At 34.1% G+C, this 22,344-nt stretch overlaps 1 protein-coding gene across 1 annotated transcript in view; it reads right to left on the reverse strand.

The window, feature by feature from the left end:
- The window catches only part of Slc38a6 (solute carrier family 38 member 6), a 54,974-nt gene that overhangs the window by 14,389 nt on the left and 18,241 nt on the right, over positions 1 to 22,344 (reverse strand). The window contains exons 4-7 of the mRNA XM_003472499.5: positions 19,450 to 19,502; positions 17,227 to 17,266; positions 7,197 to 7,275; positions 162 to 244 (exon numbers count right to left, since the gene is read on the reverse strand). Of these exons, the coding sequence (XP_003472547.2) occupies positions 162 to 244; positions 7,197 to 7,275; positions 17,227 to 17,266; positions 19,450 to 19,502 (255 nt within the window). The remainder of the gene's footprint in view (positions 1 to 161; positions 245 to 7,196; positions 7,276 to 17,226; positions 17,267 to 19,449; positions 19,503 to 22,344) is intronic.

The following is a 22,344-nucleotide window of genomic DNA, read 5'->3' on the forward strand; positions in this document are numbered from 1 at the left end:
GGCTAACTAGGCAGGGCTGAAGGCTGAACAACCTAAAATAAGGCCACGTTTAGAATTATTCACGACCACCACTCTTCTGCTACAAATGTGGTACAGTGAAATTTAAAAGCCTCTTAGTATTTCTCTTTTTTCTGAATAAGTGTTTTCCTACAAAGACTTACCTATTTTGGGAAGAAGTGCAAGAGGGAACACAATGCCAACACAAATAATTATTAACAGTGTTTGTCCATCAAGAAACCAAGACCTAGTAGAAAAATGCTCTGTTTTAGGCACAGGACACCAGCGTTTTTTCTAATTCACACATGCACATATTACAAACATCACTGTCACCCATGAGGAAATACCGGCTTTCTTTTGTTAAAGTCGTACTTATGGAGTCCCATAATTCTCTTTAATGATTCACATTTAGGAAATGTATCAAAACAATGAGATGCATTTTTCAACTTTCAAAATAATACTTTACAAATGAAATAGCATTGATAAGCAGAGATGACGTTTGCAAAACATTGGTGAAGATACAAACTATGTAATTATTTTTATGGGAAGCCATTTGGCAATAGATATTGAGATCCTTCAAACAATTATGTCCTTTAATGCTTATAAGAAACTGTTAGAAATAAGGAAATAGTGCTGGGGATTTAGCTCAGCAGCACAGGCGCCTGCCTGGCAGGCATGAGGTCATGAGTTCAACCCCGAGTATCAAAAAGGAAAAAATAATCAACAATAAGAACAAAAATTTTTGTAAAAAAGATGTTTAACTGAAACATTAAAAATAGTGAAAACTGTAAACAAACTGCAAATATCATGGCAATTTTGAAATGCCAATATATTGAACATTCAGCAAACATCACAGGTATTTGTTTGTTTAATGTGTACTGCTTTGAGGAAAAACACAGATGCATTAAAAATGGAAAGGAACTATGATGGGGGCTGGGGATTTAGCTTAGCACCTGTCTGGCAAGCATGAGGGTGTTTGATTCCTAGTACCAAAAAAACCCAAAAACAAACAAACAAACAAAAACCCAAAACTATGACGTATTGATGCTAGCCATTGTCTCTGGAGAGTAGAATAATAGGTTATTTTTTTTCTTTGCAGTTTTCTATACTTTTCCAAGTTTTTAGGAAAGGGAAATGGGCATGAGTTACTAGATTTAAAAATATTAAACATTTCGGGGTTGGAGATTTAGCTCAGCGGAATAAGCGCCTGCCTTGCAAGCAGGCAGTTGTGAGTTCAATCCCTGGTACCGATAAAAAGGAAAAAGACAAAAAACCAAAAAAACATTTCATGTAAAGACATTAGAATACTGAGAAAAAAAAAAAAAAAAGGATAGTTAGCAGTGTGATTATGTGTTTGCTCTTTTAAAAAATATGAAAAACAAAAACCACCACTAGGTGTGGTGGCAAATGCTGTAATCCCAGCTACTCAGGAGGCTGAGGCTGGAGGAGTGCTAGCGTGAGGTCAGCTTTGGCAACTTAGCAAATTTCTGTCTCCAGAAAAAAGAAAGTGTGGGTGGAAAGCACCAGAAGTATCTCAGTGATAGAGCACTTACCTAGTGTGCAGCAGCCTTGGGTTTAATCCCCAGGACCACAAAACAAAACATGCATGTACATTTTTTAAAAAGTTAGAAGGATATGCAGTACTTAAAATAGCAAAAGTGGATACTGCTATGTGGTAGCAATATGAGCGATTTTCATTTTCTCCTTGATTGCACATACATGTATACATATTTTTTAGTATGAAATACATGTGTAAACATTTATTAACTACTCAAGACCTTAATAGATTTGACTGGAAAAAAGAAACAATTCATGAAAGATATATAAGTAGTAAATATATATGAAGAAAAATCTAATCACTGGTGCTAACTAAAGGTATGAGATTGTTGAAATTAACTGAGAAAAATGATTAAAATATAGTATTTAAGGATGCTGCATAATTGGCCCAGCATAAGTTTCTAGTGATCTTGTCAATTAGTATTCTCTATTGGAAAAACAATGACAAGATGTAGCAAGAGCAATAAAAATGCAATGGTAATCTAAGAAAACTATCTAAAATAGAAAAAAACTACTTATAACACTTTTACTAATAAGAAGCTGAATAGAAAATTATGTATCTAACAATAAAAAATATTTGGGTCAATAATAGCATTTTCAATGGAATGTTACATAATTTTTTAAAAAGATAAAACGGAAAATGTTAATGACATAAATACAAAATATATAACTTCTCTGTTTTCAAAAGTTGGGAAAAATTCAAAATAGAAGAACAAAGATTAGGTTAGATGATACAGTATTTGCTATTGTTTTCTTTTTGTAAATTTTCTGTAAGTAGTGGTCATATTTTTACTCTAAAGCATGCATGCATGTATGTGTGTATACGTATGTATGTCTATTTGTGTACCACAGTAAAACAATAAAATTCATGCTAAGAGGAGAGCTGAGAGGATCAAAGACCAACAGAGATTGCTTTTTTAAATCACTTGGTAGATGAGTCATTATTTTCACTTTGTAATAATGCAACCAGTGTTACTTTCAACAGGTAGCCAATGTCTCCTAAGGGATTTTACTCGACATGAGATTCACTCCTTGGCTTCTACCATGGTCCTTAGGGCTCAGTATACATCATCTACACTGTGGTTAGTGAGAAGTTCTCTCCAGTGCACCATGAATCATTTCTATTGGGTTCCAACAACTTCCTTAAGAAAACAAGACAAAGAGCAGCAGAAGCAGCACCATGATTACACCTTTCCTTTCTTTACCCCTAATTCAAGTCTTTCAGAAATGCATGTGCAAGAAGCTATAAGGTAAGCACGTGGGTTATAACTCTCAGGACCAAAAACTATGCTCTCTCCAACTGCACATGTCCCTAGCTTCTGGAATACAGAGAGTATTAAGACCAAAAATACAGCACATCTATGTTCTTGTCACTTTTGAGCAAGAAACAAGTCAGAACATCAGAATATCTCTCACTGAGGAACACCTGGCAACTACATTTCTGAAGCTGGCATAAAGCCCAGGGCTCCATGTCTGAAAAGGCTTTCCTTCTGGGACCCAATATCAGACCCAGACAGTTGCAGTGCCAGGAGAAAATAGGTCCAAGGGAGCACCAAAGCAGACTCCATCTGTCAGTTCCCTGCTAGGTAACAATACTATACTATATATTTAAATATCTGTCAGGAGGTTATATTTCAGCTTGTACTGAAATAAATAAGATAAAAATTATTATAAAAACCAACTTTACTCTTTAAAAAGGAAAAACAAAACAAAACAACACAGAGGTAAAGTTGCACAAAACGGAGCATGTTAATCCCAGGATCAGGCCTCTTTTTTCTTTTGCATAAGATTGAATGAACATTTTTAGAAACACTATGAACAGAGGTCCTTTATGCTACTTTGGATCACCATTCATGTATGTCCACTAGACTCACATGGAACTGTGGATCTGAAGATACCTTTATCTCCTCCCAAAAGTAACTTAGAATCACAGAGTTACAGAATGTTAGAGATGTAAGAGAGTTCGAGAGCATCTGTCTCTGCAGCTTCATTTCACATGTCTATAAAATAAGCAATCAGGCCCGTGATCTTGACAGTAGTAATGGAACTATTCTCTCACACTTCAATGGTCACTTTAGGTTTAAAGTATATTTTAGATAATGCCTCATTTATTTCAAGCTTATACTCTACTGGCCTGAACTTTATATTCTTAAGTTACATTTTTACGGGATTTTCTTGTAAAATGTAATTTTTGTCTTTGCTTTTGCTATCAGTGGTTATTAATAATTTCTGATCCTTAGTAATATATGTTAATAAAGCCAATTATAGATAACATGCTTTCTTTTACCTTTCATTCATTAGTAATACAGGCCAACACAGCAATGCATGGTAAAGGTAGTTTAGATTTTATGTGCATATTACATCCAACTGAACTGTGTTTGGCAATGGCTATTTTCCAGGGAACAGAAGTGATTAAACTTACAAAATAGATTCTTAGTCTGAAAAACACAAAAGAGTAAAAAGAAATCTTAAAAAGTACATGTTAAATAAACCTCATCTTGTAAACCAAGAGCTCAGAAAAGTACTAACCTTAAAATTTTTCTTAAGAGGGGAAAAAGAATTATCTAACAAGACTCCTGTTTTCCTACTGTGATCTAAAGACACATTCTCTGTAAGCCAAAAGAATTAGGGTAAAAGTTTTATACTTCCTAGAAAACTTGTTTGATCTGTGGATTTAATCCTATATGATAAAAATGTTCCAAATATGAAATATAGAGTATAAATCCTTAGCTCTATTGAAAATGCTTTGGCATGCAGATGTTTTTTCCATTTTTAATGAAAACCAGATTTATTTATAAGTTGCTTTAATTTCATTCTCGGATGGAATGGAGCAACAGTATCATATGGTCTGAATTAAGATCTTACTCACATCCCATATCAATTATGTAACTCAAATGCAAGACAACTTAATTGTGTCAATCATATTCCCCTGACAAGATCATTAAATGTTAACATACAGCTTCCAACTTTTAACAGCCATAGATTTAAAAATGTAAGTTTATTCTATGAAAAATATACATGCATCCTTAAAGTCCAATATAAGCATTATATCTTATTTTTAATAACAATTTTGAGATTTGAATATAATGAATATAGTTTCTTTTTAAAAATCTTTATGAAAGCTTATATTTCACAGATATATTGAACACATTAATAATCCAGAAAATAAGGACACTTAATAGATTTTAACGGAAATTACAGTACATCAAATCCTAAAATAAAGGTACATCAGTATCATGTAGATCTCACAGAAAAAAAATAGCACTACATTTGTAACTATATTTAGAAATAAGCTGCTCTAAAATAGTAAAGTTACTTATCACAACAATTTTCTCTTAGTTACTTTGCAACACTAAGCTTTAAAGATGTTTTAGTTGTTCTCTAATATAGTCATTTACTAAAGTGTTTCAAAACTGAAATCCAAAAGAAGTGAATAAAGCATTCAAAAGTGTGAAAATGTTAAAGAGAAAGATTTACAGTTTTAAAACAGTGATGATGCAAATTGGCCAGTGTTTTGAAGGATGCAGCTTTAGAAATAGAGTTCTGACGCACAAAAACAGTATAATCCATTTTCTACTTATGTGAGATAGTAAATCTTAATTTTTAAAAAAACAAACCAGAAAAAAAGTCCAACAATATGAATGGCAACTTAAAATGAAGTTACAGTAAAAAGATCACTTTCAGAGAGAGAACACTTGTAAATTTCAATGTCAGTTCTGTCACATATTATTTACTTCTAAAAATGTACATGTATTTATATCCTTCCTTTTTCTACAAAGACATGACAATGGAAAAAAAGGGTAAGTAAAAGACATAAAACAGGATCAAAAGAACAAAAAACACACATGACAACTATTAGGATTAATAGAGATTTTGCAATACATTCACATTCAATTCTGGGCTTCCTGGCAGTCAGCAAAAGAAAAAAGACCACCCCTAATGTCATTATCATTGGAATTTCTTAATTACCCACATTAACATTAAGCTATAATCTCATAGTGTGATATAAGCATGTGTATGTATAATAACCTATCTGATCATCTCAATAATTTTGTTAAGAAAGCAATACTGGTATCCCTGTTTTGCCAGGTAAATAAATCAAAGGCTCAAAGTTAACTAATGTAGGTAATAAAGGAGTTAACTTGGCCAGGAATTTGGCTCAGCGGCATAAGGGCCTGCCTGGCAAGTGCGAGGTTGTGAGTTCAATCCCTGGTACCACAAAAAAAAAAAAAAAAAAAAAAAACAACAACAAAAAAAACTAACTTATTGTTAATATGAAACCAATAGAACATGTTTCCTCACTCTTAGTTAAGTGTTCTTTATTCCACCTCATATTGCCTTGAGTTTTTAGACCTACATTAGAAATTCTCACATAGAATTAGAGTAACAGAACTTATTTTCAATATTCTTCCAGCAAATACAAAAGTAAATTTTATGTAGCTATTTCTTATAGCAATCATTTATCAAATTACAAGCATAAGATAAAAATGTAACTAGATAAAGCTGAAGATAAATCAAGATAGTTAAGAGCATCAGATATGATAAATGTGGAGACCTCACGAACTAAAAAGTATTATAAAAAGATACAACTTCTGATGATAGATCATTAAGGATCTCTACCTCCTTTTTTCAACCACATTTTCTGGATGGTTCCTATTCAGATCTAAAGTAATCATACTATTCTTAAAAATGTGTATCTGCCTTTGTCTAAATGGAATTCTTCCATGGAAGCCAAAGTATTAAAAACAAAATTTTGAAAACTTTCCCTGTACTTTGCTCCAATGGGCAAAATAATAATATATTTACATCTAAAAGTCTGATAGGCTTTGTGTTGTGGTTTGAAAATTATATGAGATAACCTGACAACTAAAAAGATCTATCACCTTTTCAAATTTATTTTTCTAAAAAAATTCCTTGTCATATACAAAGAAAAACAGAACTTGGGGATTTTTTTTTCCCCATTAAAGACATGTGTTAATATAGTCTGTAGGACCCAGAACTGTTTTTTATTTTTACTTATTTATTTATTTGTTTTTGGTAACAGGGATTGAACTCATGACCTCGTGTTAGCCAAGCAGGCACTTACGCTGATGAGCTAAACTCCTGGCCCCCATTGTTTTTAAAAAGGGGAAAGTATACTTGATTTGGAATTGTTCATAATAGTTTTACTAAATAGGAAATGAAGCAATTAAGTCTGCATAAGGCATTTTTTATTGTGCTGTACAATATGAACCTCACAGGTGTGGCTGTAACTGCCACATTCCTTGTCACTATGACTTGATGAGAGGTGACAGCAGAGTTTATTTATTCCCTCTTTTGTTTAAGTACCCGTGGTACTCTCATTGTGTCCCAGCCCCACCCCACTCGTGCAGTCCTGGGCAGTCCCTCGCTCTTCCACAGTTCTGACTTGTCTAGCACTCACATGGGAGGAGGCGGAGGCCAGCTGCGATTCACACAGCCCCAGCACAGAGCTTTGAACACAGCAGGCAGTGAACAAGCACTGGCAGACTGTTTTTTCTCCACTTTGCTCCTCCCCATCTAATTTGTAAACGTCATATGGAAAAAAGGACCACATTTATTTCACTTGCCAGTAGAATTTAACAAATTAATAAACAGACATGATATGAAATGTTTTTTCTCACCCACTGTAGTCTCCTGTTAAAAATTCTGAAATAGCAGCAGGAAGCTCTGTTTTAATAATTAAAAGGTAAGATGACATAGCTGCAAAAAGAATAACAGTTCCTGTTAGAATTCTATAATTTTCAATCATTTATCAAATAGTAATCTGTTGGGCATGATGACTCGTATCTTTAATTCCAGCTATTCAAGAAGCTGAGGCAGGAGGATCACAAGTTTGAGGCTAGTTTGAGTCATGGAGAGCCTGTCTTAAAACAAAATTTTAAAAAGGGGTGGGGCTACAGCTCAGGGCTCCCTGGGTTCAATCACCAGTTTGTGTGTGCATGTGGGTTGGAGAAGGGGAATGAGGGCTAGAAGTAATCTATCCAGGGACACAGATGTTCATTAGGGCTATGGCAAGATATGGAAGACTAATTCACCGTGTATTGTCCCAAAGATATATATACCAGGAATGGAGATAATAACTTTGTAGAGAAGAACAGTGAGTACATTGTGTGTTCATTTCAAGTCCAAAGCAAGCTACTTATTTATTCATATTTAGGTACCAGGGATCGAACTCATGACCTCATGCTTGCCAGGCAGGTGCTTATGCTGCTGAGCTAAATCCCAGGTTCTCAAAGCAAACAATTTAAAAAACAAAAAGGGTCTTAACTGTAGACCCATTTACAAATAAATTCTTTTTGAAGTCTTACAAAAGTTTTTACATGTTATTTCTCCTCACAAGACAACACTGACATAGAAACAGAAGTTTAAGAAGTATGACTAATGGGGGCTGGGGATTTAGTCTTGCAAGCAGGCAGTCCTGGGTTCCATCCCTGGTACCGATAAAAAGGAAAAAGGAAAAAGACAAAAAGAAAAAAAAAAGAAGTATGACTAACAACTTTATTTCTTATTTCTTACTAGGAAGACACACTCATTCCAAAACTTCATTCCTTCTCGTACTTTCTCTTCTCTCTTCTTGCTATCCACACCATATTATAAACACGTTATTATATAGTAAAAACAGAATAAATAATAAATTATACTTGTCACCCTCTAAAACATTAGATTCACTAGACACCATTAGCACACTGAAGAGATAGAATTTCCCATTTTTATTCGATTATATTGAGAGTTCACTATATTATGCAATCAGACCCTGAAGCTAGCATTATTTCTCACATTTTATCTGATAGATCTAAGAAACAACCCAGCTTTTATAGTACTTTAAAAATGATTCAATATTTCTGATGTAGCTATAAAAACACAAACTCCATAAACTTTCCATCATTAATATGGACAGGAGTAGAATTTATATGCAAATACTTGAGTGTAAGCTTAAATACTCTATGTGTGATTTAGATTCAGAACCTCAGTTTAACAGAGCAACAATCTCTCCTCCAAAGATTAAGTATATATTTTTTAAAAAAGAGCCACCAAGAAAATGTTCATGAAGAATGAAGAGTATGCTCTGTGTGCACATTCATTTTATTACTTATTTACATTTCAGGAAACAGTTCACTTTCTCCTCAGACCTATAAAACTAAGAACACAAGTGAATGCCAAGTTGGAATGATACAAATCTGGGGAAAATTTGATAAAAAGGCTCAATAGTTTAAGAAGAATGTGTATTTCTCCATGAACCAATTAAAGAGTAGTTGAACTTTACAACTGCTGTGTAATTATACATAACTGCTACAACGTGACACTTTAACTATGGTGAAAAAGATGAACATACATTAGTTTATATATAAATCTGTATGAAGATAGTCTATTACACTAACATGCAAATACTGTATATATCCTTGAATTTTTTTTGTAAAATACTGTATGTCTACGGCAAAGTAAAATTTAGAACAGCTAAAATTTCTTCTCTTAATGAAAATATACATATATACATTTTTCAGTTCATGACTATTTTTCCTCAGAAGAAATATAGCTGTTGACTAAAATTCCATGGAGACTTTTCTTTTTTTATGGTTTTTTTTTTGTCTTTTTCATTTGTTTTATAAATTACTTTATTTGTTAATATTAAGAAGAAAAGGTAAAACAAATTTTCATTTTTCATTTTCATTTCAATTTTCATTTTCTTTTTCATTTTTATCGGTATGGGGGATCCAACTCATGACCGCATGCTTGTAAGGCAGGTACTTATGCCCGTTGAGTTAAATCCCCAGCCCCCCATGGAGACTTGTTTTGCACAGTCTTTTAGTTATGGGTTGTGAAAATGGTTGCAATTGGTTGTAAAAATATGTTCTATATTGTCCATATTCTCACAGGATAATAAGTCATCAGTTTGGCATAGAAGAGAAGGAGGGGTTACATGAATCTCCATGCAGGACTTGAGTCTTATAATATTTTATCTATTCCAAAGAACAACACACATATGGTGCAGTGATGAAAATCATGAACTGAATTTTCTGAAACTGGCCTACAACTTTTTGAGAGAAGGAAGAAAAAGATAAAAAAAAAAAAAGTACCTTCAAATCAGTGAATGCAGATTTCCAACACAATGTAATTTGTAACCTGCCCATTAGTCTTTCTTGTCTGAATTAATCCAACATCGTGTGCATTTCTAAAGTTTCAGACATTCACCTCTTTCAGTAATTTTCTATTATTTCTTTTTGACTTTCCATTGTAAAAAGCTTCAGTGAATATGAGATCATATTTCTTTCTAATACTCAATCTGCCCTTCTTTCCAGAATTCCTATTAGCCCCTGGCTAGTCATTTGATCACTTTTATTCTCTGTTGTAGCCTTTTCTCTTTGGGTTTCAAATAGGAGTCCTATTTCATTTGCCCAGTCTGAAGAATCATGTATATTTTAAGAAATATGAACTCACCAAACATATGCTTCCCTCTCAAAAAAAGACCTCAACATACAAGACATAAATATAATAAAACATGCAAAATACTGCTTTGTAACTGAATGTTGGTATATGTGTTAAAGGCTGTAAAATCAGAGCTCTCCATAGAGGAAAAACTCCACTTGCTAAGCAAGTAAAACAAAGAAAGACCCTCCTACTTACTGCTAAAATTATTTTTCTTAACCACAAATAAACTTTTCACACAAAGACTACCACTTCAGCATAGCACATTATATATAACAAGGAGAAGAGGCAAAAAAATTACCAAAAATAAATTAGGAAATACATCTTTCATTCACATAAAAGTACAATTCACTCAATCAAATACATTGGAAAACTTGTGAAGATAGAATATCAGCAGGACAGCTCATATATTCATTGTTTTTCACTAAAAGGTTCACTATGTCCAATAGCTAGCAGTTTGCCACACACACCTTTTGTCTCCTGTCTTCTATCAATGACATAAGGAAATGTTTAAAGAATCATCTTGAAGACAGGTCATAAGCAAAAATTTGTAAATGATTTTTGCTGACATCAACATATAGCATAGACTCCGAACACAAGACACACCACATTGTATTCTAAGTTAATAGCTGTAACAGGGCCATCCATAAGACCATGCTTACAATTAAGTAGTTCTGGCCTTATCATGAAAGCCTGTATTACTGCTAACAGGTATACTCTGATGACAGTTATTAGTCATTACAAATCATTTAGTTTCACCACATCAATTAAATAGGTATTCGTTTTCTCTTTCATTTTAAATATAACTAGTAAACTTATTTCCCAGGCACTGTCTTGGGAATGAAATTAAGAAAAAAAAAATCTGTCAATCTAGCCAAAACACAGAAATTGAAAGCATTCTTTACAAACATGTGGAGAAGCAACATGTTTTATATTAACAAAGGACTGAAGTAGGGTAAATCTGATTAAGCAACAACAAGTATAAGGTATTAATACTGGTTGACTTAAATCATAGGATTAAACTGAGAGACATTAGGGAAAAGCAAAAGGGCTCATAGCAGACCATGAAAACAGCTGGCCCCTTTGGATCTGGGTGCTGGTATATGCTTGGTAGTATTGTCAGAGAGATGATAATTATTTCCTCACTTAATTTTCCCCCAAACCTGAGAGGGAGATACTATTTATTTCACAGATGAAGAAACGGACGCACAACGAGGTAACTGGCCTAAAATAGTGATGGTGGAAACAGCCAACGTGGCTTAAGAAACTCACTCTGTAAATGAGCAGGGTAAGTGCACAGTGCAGCAAGGAAGCGCAGAAGCAATCAACCAAAGCAAAGAAAAACAAGAAAGCGCTACCAGAAGGGCCCCTTTCCAGGGTTATTCTTTAGTATCTTTTCCTCATCATTTAAGCAAAAAAACTGCTTCTGATTGGTGAGTATAACAGTTGGGTTCAAACAAAATAAAGAATCTATAACAAAAACATTAATGAAATGTTAGCCAGAGACTGTAAGGGCAATGTAATTTTCATTACACCTTAAGATACATTCTTAATGCATTCCACTTCCACTTTGAGGCTAGACTGATGAAATGATTAGTTCAAAATTCACTGAGTTTCAAGGATATGACTTTACTGCATCTACCACCATGATCCGGCTACATTTACAACATTATAATTCTGAAAACAAATCTTCCTACTTTCACATATTTGAGACTTAATGAAGTACACTGAAATCTAAAGACTTCACTCTGCTCCAGTCTGCACTCTCAGGCAGTGTTTTCCCCCTAACACTTTGAAAATGTTTCTCAATTTGCCACACTGTACAACCTTAGAAAAGAAAAAGACTTAATTAAGTTTGGGCTGAAGAAATCTTCACAAAAATAATTATCCATTTTGTTGAACACTTAAAATACATGTATGACGATAGCATTACTTACAGCTATTTTTAAAACAGAATTAGGTTTTTAGCACTTGGGGGAAGTTCAGCAACTTCTTAAAGGATTAGTCAGCCCTCAACAAACAGATGTACTATGGGAGGAAATCATAAGTTTGTCTTTCCATTTATAAGATTCAATTTTACTCCAATCTTGTTTTAGTCATGGATAATAACGGGTTTATTCAACATGTCTTATTAACCTTGTGTTTCCACTAAATGTCAAAAATGCCACTGAAATTCTATCCTCAATTAAATTGTATGTAGTCTCCTTAAAAAAATTCTGAAAAAATGTCAATTTGTACACAAATGGAAATCAAACTACACAGTGGAAAATGTTTCCTCACAACCCTAAAAATGTCTTTACCATTTATTAAGCCCTTCAGTTCAAATACAAAGTGACCAGAATATATCTACTATTCTGAAAATCTTACAGTTAAATATGAATAGAAATCATTATTAAGAAATACATCATTTTGGAAACCTGTTTAAAATGATATGTTATTAGTAGATTTTTGTCAACGGAAGTACTTGTGAAAAAGATTCTCCATAGATTTCCTGTACTTCTAAGGCATGTTTGCTAGAATTTGGGGACAAGACTGCTCAGGCTCTTTAAAAGAGCCGTCCTTTGGTTAGATGAACAGACCAGCAGATGGCGACCAAACAGCGTGTGCGGCCCCAGTCCCAAGGGACGACACAAAGCCACACAGCACTTCAACCCACCCCCCACCCCAAAGCACAAAACTGAGCTAAGATTTGGTGCATTTCTTTTAAAGCTTAGATTCCTACACTGAATTATTCATCAAGGCTGCCAGAGTAGACTGTGGATTTTGTGCCAGACTGGAAAAATCCAAGTCACTCTAGCAATTTCAGGAAGTAAAGACTAACAAACATTTAGGGTTCTTTCAGTGTTTAGCAATGATACATTTTAATCTCATTTAAGGAACTGGGGTTTAAAAACTAGGGAGCAAGAATGCTATCTGTAGTGATTCTCCTTAAAAGCCAAAGAAGGGGTTGAGGGTTTAGCTCAGTGGCTTGCGTGCCTGCTTGGCAAACGCAAAGTCGTGAGTTCCATCCCCAGTACCAAGAAACAAAAACAAAAGCAAAACAAGAACTTAATATACACCTAGGAGCCACTCACCTATTCATGCTTCGAGTTGAGCAAGATAACAAACAAGAAATAACAACAACTAACTTCACTTTTATCCTGTACTTGTAAGAGCTGGACTTCCTCTGGTTTAACTAAGAAAATGAGGTGGAGTTTACTGTTTGATTTCTAGTGATAGCCTAGCCTGGTGAATGGTCTATCGTGGGAGTTCAGGAAAAGTCACATAATGTAACAGAGTGACGTGGAAACCGCCTATACTGTAGCTATTTTCTACTACAGTTCTTAACCCTTTTACTAGTTACTTTACCAAATTCAAATTCTTTAAGCCAGAATTCTCTTGCCTATAACATCATTAAGTATCAAAACTTCCAGATGCTACCTTTCTGACTGTTCCAGTAGCAGTGGCTCTCAGCAAATGCTAAGGTAGCTCCTGAAGAGACAGACAGCGGAAGGCTAACTCTAGAAATGGCCTTTTTCAGATCCCCAGTTCATTACTGCTAGGAGAGATGTGAAATCGGTGATATTTTACTATGGTTTTCTGTTCTCCAAAGGCAAAGATTTTCATAATCTTAAAATGATAATCCTAAATTTAGAGTTCTACTTTTTTATTATAAAATTTAAATTATTTGAAGATATAATTTTTCAATTTGTTAGCTCACACTAGTGTCTTAAGACTAGTATTTTGTGTCTGGCTGGCCTTGGGCAGGGTGTCTAAAGTTCAGAGAGGAGGCTCTTTCTGAAAGAAACCTTGTGCTATGTATCTTCTGATCAGACAACTTGCCTTTTCTTCCCAAAGGATATTAAAATAGTTTGCTAGCTTTTCCCACTCCTTCTCACTCCTTTTCTTCCTATAACAAATATTACTCAATGCCTATTAGGGACCTAAAACAAATTACTTTAACATGTAAAATATCGAGACGTGGGGAATAAACTGGTTCTTCACTAAAAGCCCCATGTAACAAATACTGATTAAAACCAACTTACGGTCATTATGTTTTCAAAAGCCTGTTTCTTCCATTTTTTTTACCCATTAGATTTGTCAGTACCATAGTATCTCAAAAAGACTGAGACATTTTTTTGTGTTACAAAGAATAATAGAAGAATTAACCTAAGGCATGATTACCTAACTCAAATACAAATCTTCCCTCATAGACCTTTCCTATATTAAAATATCAATGTGCTTCTCAAAGTGGCAAATTAAGAAGGGACCCTAAGCTCTCTGTTTCCCACCTTAAAACAATTTAACAAAGAGCCAAGAGAGTAGTTGAGGTATTTCCTGAAGACACATACCTGCCCAATAGCAGTGACTGGTATAGAGACCTTAAGGTACCTAATATTCAACCCAGTGTTCTGCTCTTAAGAGTAATCTTCAAACTCTATTATAATTTATGCACATCTGGCTAAAAAAGGAAAAATCTCTGGAAACATGTTTTCAGTTATTAGTCAGTGGGTTCTAAATAACCAACACAAAGAAAATCATGAGAACATTATTGTAATGACTAAATGTGCATCACTAGTTTTTTTATTTTGAGGGACATTAAAAACTGCTATGACTGCTTCTAAATCAATGTTTTGACAGTTCTAATATAAGCAAACCAACAAACTTAAAAGAGTTCAGAGAATTGGTGCCTGAGATACCACCAAATCCAACCTCCAAAACATTCTCAAGATTAACCCGCAAGTTCTGTTTGAATATTTTCAGGGATATGGAGTACTTTCAGAGGAGTGTAGACAATCTCCACTAATACAAAGCTTAATTACGAGGTAGCTGCTATGGTTTGACTGTCTCCCAAAGTTTATATGCCAGAAGTATAAACCCTGATGCAGCTGTGTGGGGAGGTGGTCTGTGGGAGTGTTCAGGCACGAAGGCTCCACCTTCAAGAGTGGAATTATGCTCATTAAAAAAGGGCTTGACCTGAGAGTTCGGTCGGGCTCTCTCTCACCAAGTTACACCTTCCATTGTGTTATACAGCCCAGTAAGAACATCCTCACCAGACGTGGTCTCTTGATTTGGGACTTCTTGGCCATAAAGCCAAATAAGTTTGTTCATTATAAATGACCTCAGTCTGTGGAAGGACCAAACAAACTAAGGCAGTATTCCAGAGAAGAAACCCAAACTAATTTCTCTGTGGCCCCTTATCCATTAGAATCAGTTCTCTTTTCTGGGAAAACAATCTAGTCACTTTTATATATTTCATGATCAGCCTTTCAAACACTTGAAGCTTAGTGATGGATCTAGCGTTCTTTTTTTTTTTTCTTGAGAACTATATTCAGAATATTTAAAAGATCCTTGGAAATAGCTCATCCACAAAGTATTTTATCTCCACTCAAATCAACAAAGGTTTATAAAGTCCTAGGTATTGTCTTAGATCCTGAGTACAAAGAGAAATGAGACATAATCTTTGCCCTGAAGGAGCTTACAATAAAATGGGAGAGACAAATGTATACAGAGATAACGTCAATCTATTAACAGTCAAGTGCTAACAAAGAGTCATGTCCAAACAAGATTAGAGAACAAGGAAAGGATCAAGATGAAATATACACATAGACAGTGTTAACAGGGAGCATAGTGTGCTAAGGTCACAAATTTGGATTCAAATTCTTGAACTGTAAATTTATATAAATTGTAAGTAATACTTAAAGGTAGACAAAATGTGATGATTTGTAGTATTATGTAGACAGGATAATTAGGAACTGAAATAAAAATATACATTTATATTCAGAAACTTTATGAGTATGCAGTCAAGCAATACATATTTGCTAAAAAAGACAAATTATTCTAAGCATACTTTTGAATCAATGGTACTATAAAAATTCCTATAGGAAGAGACTAAATTTCTTGATTGCCAGGTATGAAATAGTGCATGCTGGAAGAAAATGATTTGGTATCATCATCAAAGCAAGCATTCTTCTCAGGCAACAATGTATTTTTTCATGAAAACTCAAAGAATCAAAACATGAATATTCAAGATTTCAAAACAATGGCAAGCACAATTCATTGATGGGATGGTAAAGTTTTTTCTTTAACCAAGAAGTATATTAAAGATAGAATTTGGCCAAACAATACTTGAGAAATAGCAGAGCATTCCTAAATTGAACTTTACTGAAACTGTCATCTTTAAATGATTTTAAACTGTCACATGTACTTAAGTCAAAGAGATTGAAACTTCCTTTGACTGTACAATATTGTACAAGGTCCAAGTAGCATGTCATCTTCTATCTGCATTTTCTTTTTAATAACATTTGTTTAGGGCTCCAGTCAACAACAGAAGAAAATTAATCTTGTTAAGCTTCATGCACCTTGTCATGACATATATACACACAGTTCCCACATCTTGGATTTAGGTGTTGAATATATTTAGTCACTTCTCTATAATTAACCATAATTTTTATTTCTAAATAGTTCTCAAAAAGTTTTTGGGGTCATTTTTAACAGAAATTAGGTAAAGGATAACATCAGAATGCTTATTGTCTCGGATTTTTTTAAACCACTTGGTCTTGTAACCTATTTTTTTTCTTTTTGGTAGTACCAGTGATTGACAAGGGCCTTGTGAATGCTCTCACAAAGCTACCTATACCCCAGCCCAGCCTCCATTTGGTCATTTTTAGTTTCTTAGTTACAAGGGGACACAGTCAGTCTACACCTCACTGTTCACTTCCCTCTGAAGTAGCCAGGGGATGGGGTAATTAAAAGGACAACGGTAGAGGAAATAATTCAGAATCAACTGGAGAGTTTTCCCAAACTGTACCCTATCACCATCACAATCACAAAAAAGCCAAAGCTTTAAAGGTGTGTCGCAGACTTAGTAACGAAACTGCAATCAAGGTTTAACTAGAACTGAATTTAGAAAGATTACTAAAAGCGCTGCTAAAAAGTTTCCAAGAAAGACTAATGAGCCAACACACAAGGCTTCTGAGATTCTGTGTCTACAGAGATTCACAATTCAGTTTCCAGCTAAACCTGCAGCAAGTCAAGAAACCAAAGACAATTTTTTTGTTTTGTTTTTGAGAAAGGATCTTATTATGTAGTGCTGGTTTTGAACTCACTATGTAGCCCAGGCTGGTCTCAAACTTGTGACAATCCTCTTGCTTCAGCCTCCCAAGTGCTGGCATTATAAGTACAGCAAGTTCAAAGATATTTATTTGCATCACATCTATCCTAAGCAATGCAGTTTCAATTACTTACCTCCAATATTCTGAATTATTATGGTGCCTGCTACCACCACCTATAAAAGAACAAATGTATTCAGAAAATAAAAAGGAAAATATAAAAGGTCAGTATTTTATTAACATTCAATAATAATACTATAAAACAGATGCCCAAACAGAAAGTGAAGAAATTATAAAGCATACATTTTGCCAGCTATTTATAATACATAAAAAGACTAAACATCTTATAAAATGTCTTTAATAATTCCATAGTTACTCTAAACAAAATTTTTGAAAATGTTCTTGGGAGTCATTTTTGAACAGTTAAAACTGTTCAAAGTGGGGGCTGCGGGTTTAACTCAGCAGCATAAGTAGCTGCCTTGCAAGTGTGCGGTCGTGAGTTCGATCCCCGGTACCTGATTTAAAAAAAAAAAAAACTGTTCAAAGGTAGTGTCATCAACGATTATCAAAGTACAAAAAGTTGAAAATCAATTGGGGAGTATCACAATTCCTTTTTTCCTGGTTTTATCACACTGCAGTAGTAGGTAGAACAAGATAGTTTGTGGTGTGCATTGCCAATGCTGCACTGCCTAAAAGGAAATGATAGTGTTGGGTGTATCACCTTGGCCTGCACCTAGCCTTTGAGCCTGGAGAGAAGAAAACAGAGAAGTTGCAACCCAGTTGTGGAGGTGGGAAGTAAACAAATAACAACAATTCTTTATTCAGAGTATATTGTGTAGTGTTCTTGCCTTTTATCAATGGTATACATGTTAAACTTACAATGTAACTACTCTAGAATCTAAGGAAAAGGAGGCTCAAAAATTCACTCATTCATTCACTGGTACCAGGGATTGAACCCAAGCTTTTGCACTGAGCAACACACTCCCTCACTCACCAGCTTTTGAGACAGGGTCTTGCTAAACTGCTAAGCTGCCCAGGATGGACTCAAACTTGTAAACCTCCTGTCTCAGCTTCCTGGAGTGCCTCACCAAACGCAGCTCACACTCTCCATTTTAGACCACTGCTACACAAGGTGCAGGAAATCCTAGTGTGAAATGACGATGATGGCAGTGATGACACCCAGATTTATGTTTATGGATCATATTAAATACAGAGTTTTCTTGTATCATAACATTTTCTTTTTTCTTGATTAAACTACATATAGGAAAAGTCTCTGTTTTGTCCAAGTTTTAGGTTATTTGGATTTGAGTCACAAGTTTACCTCGTTCATCAGACATTCTTTCTGTACATTAAAAGCAAAGTTAATTGGAATGTATGTACAGATTTTCCTTCCCATTTTATAGCTGTATCTTTTTCCTCTCAGATTCACTCTGTAGAAATTAGCCATCTACAGGATGGTACTCTTTTAGATTAAAAATAAAACATAATTATGTGAGGTAATGTACATATTAATCAGCTCAATTAAGCCATTGCAAAATGTACACATTTCAAAGTGACATGCTAGATATAATATGCAAAATTTTGTCAATTAAAAAGCAATAAAAATACAAGTATTTACAGACAGAAAATTCTTTTTTTGAACTAAAAAAAAGAATAGTAACTCTTTCAAAAGAAAAAAACATTATAACACCAGTAGCAAAGTGTTTATTCCTGTTAACCTGTGGAAAACCACAATGTTTTCTCCCAGAACTGGAATTAGTTGGAATATGAATAGAAAATAAATGTTGATATATTTGCTATTTGGAAAAGCAGTAGTTTTAGAGCTTTGAGTTCTTGGATGTGGAATGGCCATACATAATTATAGGTAAGTAGGCCCTTAACTGATTGGATCCGTAATTTTCTTATCCACCAGTGATGGGAGACCTAGACAATATTTTAGCACTGTTTAACTGTTAAGTAATACAACCTTTGAATTAGCGCTTTTGAAAAAGACCTTCTATAATTTTATTTCTATAGTTTTCTTCTGTCTTTATGAGGATGTATTAGGAAAACACAATATTAATAAGAATACTTAAAATGAGTACTGTTACTGTCTTGAAATTCATCAAGTCATTGTTTTCCTTCATTAGGATAAGATGTATTAAAAGGTTTCAGTACTGAATTAAGTTTATTGATGAGAAGAGTATACAGATTTTTTTTCCTCTTTCTTTCCTTGCTCTCATCATTCTGTTTTTTCTTACTTTCATTTTCTTCTATAATCCTAAGGTTTTTTTTTTATATGTAATAATCTCTTTTAACTTGAAGCACAAGAAAAATGCCTTTTTGAGTTTTGGACAAAATGAGAAGAAAATAAAGTTACCTTTCCAGGGAATCCAAATGCAAAGAGTCCAAGATCTTCATAAGATGTCACAGCTGTTAAGAGAAATGATAATTTTCACTTTTATACATAGCTATTTGTGTCCTGATCTTAAGGGGAAGAAAGTTATCCCAGTATTACAAACTAAGTACAGTGTAAGTATTAGGATTCAGGCCAATGAGGACTAAACAAAGTATGGGGAAAAAATTGCCTTACTCAAGGCAATACTAAGAAAGAAATAATTAGAAAGAAAGGCAATCTTCACTGGGTGTTTTATATAAACACCCAGTTTTGATAATTTTCTTCATTAAATCTTTCTTTTTCCCCCTCGAATATAACCAACAATGTAGGACTTTCATATGTATCTATAGAGTATGTCTTTACACAGTACTGATGCCGGCCTCTTCTACCCTCCCTAATCACCAGCGGCTCCTCTTATTGTTTCTCAAAAGCATCTCATGTTATGAAAGATTTTATCTCCCAAACTGCGTATGTTAAAAATTATTTCCCATTTTTACTAAGTAAAAGCTTCGGGTTATATAAAATAACTATGTCAACAAGGACTTTTGGCCACCAACTAACTAACTACTATCTACCTATTTGTCCTATCTCTATACCTATGTTAAATCTGTCTACCTATTTGTCCTATCTCTATACCTATGTTAAATCTCTATACCTATGTTAAGCCTGTGTAGGCTGATCATGGTGAAATTTGTGATTTCTCTTAAATATTCTGAAACAATGAAAACTGCTCAAACATTTTCACCATTAGTTTTATAAATTTCTAATATTTCTGGTCCACCTGCATGATTGCTGCAGTAGAGTCACGATAAACTTAATGGAGAAGGAAACGTCTGAAGGTTTATGGTCTATAAAGAGAGAGTCGTCCTAGGATGGGCAGAGTGTAGCAGACCCTAAGGCTGCATAACCACCACCTGGGATGCATTAATTAATATGGGGCAATGACTTGAGAACATGCAGTGTTCCCTATGCAGATCTTGCTCACACTCTGTCTGAAATAGTTGCAACAACTGGATATGGAAATACAGTTAAAGAGCATGTGTAAGTTGTATTAGACTTTTGGAGACACTCACTTTTCCAGGTGTCTACGATGATAGTAACATGCTCACGACAGAAATCATATTTTAATCCTACCATTAGTGTGACATACACCTTCTTTTTCATCATAAAAGTTTAGTAACTTAGTCTCATTTCACATGTTCAAGATGTACAGGCATAAAAAAGACAGAAATTAAATGACTCATAAAAGACCCAAATGGTTTCTTTAGCCTATGTAACTTCATGCTTTAATTAGAAGTTAAAAACATTTGTATAATAAGCACAATTTGAATAGTGCTTATATCAAAGAGAGGCGTTTTCATGATACTAACACATGGAATGGCAGGATACACCGCCTATTGGTCAAAAAATGGTCTTTTTCTTAAAACCAATTTTAATACACTCTCAAGATACACATGTGCTTTAACTGTTGCTTACTAACAAAAAACTCCTTTGTACTTTCATAACCAAAGACCTCCAGGTATGTAAAAATAACCTTTTAAGAAATCATTTATGGTTTTTTTTCTTTTTTTTTTTTGTACTAGAGATTGAGCTCATGACCTCACATTTAGCAGGCAAGCGCTTGAACCACCAACCTGAACCCAGCCCACTGTATATGGTCTTTATGTATTATAAAGTTAGAAAAAAGTGGAAAACTGAAAAAAATCATTTTAATAATTAAGATAAAAATTTTAATCTATTATCAGAGTTGGTCAAAAACTTTGGAAACATTTTGGATCACATAGCTAGTTTTTAAACATATGTATTCATATAGTGCTAAACAGTACACAAGTATGATTTTGATTGGAACTTGGGATACCACATAAAATTGATTATGATAAGAGCCTTTATGGTTAAATAGTGAAAGATTTTAATAATTTTACAAGAGTAGATTTTGGAAATATTTTTTGAATATAAAATTTAAAAGTAGTTACAAAACTGAGAGCTGGGATTTTTGCCTCCCATTTGTCTCCCAATGCTAAAATTTTTTTCTTCAAATATATATATTGTAAAGTAAATGGCATCATATGAATTAATAATTATTTTAATCAGTAAGTCAACCTCTTCACTAGTTTCCGCCTTTCCCTCATATCTTTTTTCCTCTTTCCTTCCCTTACTAATGGGGATTGTACCCAAGAAGCACTGAGCTATATATGTGGCCCTTTAAATTTTATTTTGAGACAGAGTGTTGGTAAATCTGCAATAAAATTTGCAATTCCCCTATCTCGGCCTCCCACGTAGCAGAGATTACAGATGTGCACCATCTACTTGACTGTTTTAATGTTCTCAAATTTGACATTATAGATAAGTACAATTTCTTCCACCCAACATTCCAAAGCTTTGGAACATACATTAAATCAGAAAACTGCCTAGTTATTAATTCCTATCTAGTTTGGTATTAAGAAGGTAATTTTGTTACATACTACATGAACCAAGTCTTCGGAGTATCTATGATTTCTCACTGAGGCATGAGATAAAAGAAGCATCATTGTTCATTTTTACCCCTTTTATATTACAGCTAAATATGCCCATTATTTCTTAAGAAAAACTATCCTCCCAAGAATTTAAAGCAAGTGGATTTTTCAATGCACATATTGGAATATACTAAATATATTCTTTTCAAATGGTCTGTTTTGTGTCACATTTTCATTCAGTGAACAAGTTATCAAGACAATACTTAGAGAAAAATTCAACTAGGGTTTTAATTATTTGATTTTGTGGTGCTAGGAGATCAAACACAGGGCCTTGCATACACTAGGCATCTGCTCTACCACCGAGCTGTTTTGTTTTATTTTATTGCCATACTGAAGGGGCAACCCAGGCCATAACTTGCTCTGC

This window comes from Cavia porcellus, unplaced genomic scaffold, assembly GCF_034190915.1.
Source record: "Cavia porcellus strain 051 isolate PalLab524CR breed Dunkin Hartley unplaced genomic scaffold, mCavPor4.1 scaffold_31, whole genome shotgun sequence".
Classification (NCBI taxonomy): Eukaryota; Metazoa; Chordata; class Mammalia; order Rodentia; family Caviidae; genus Cavia; species Cavia porcellus.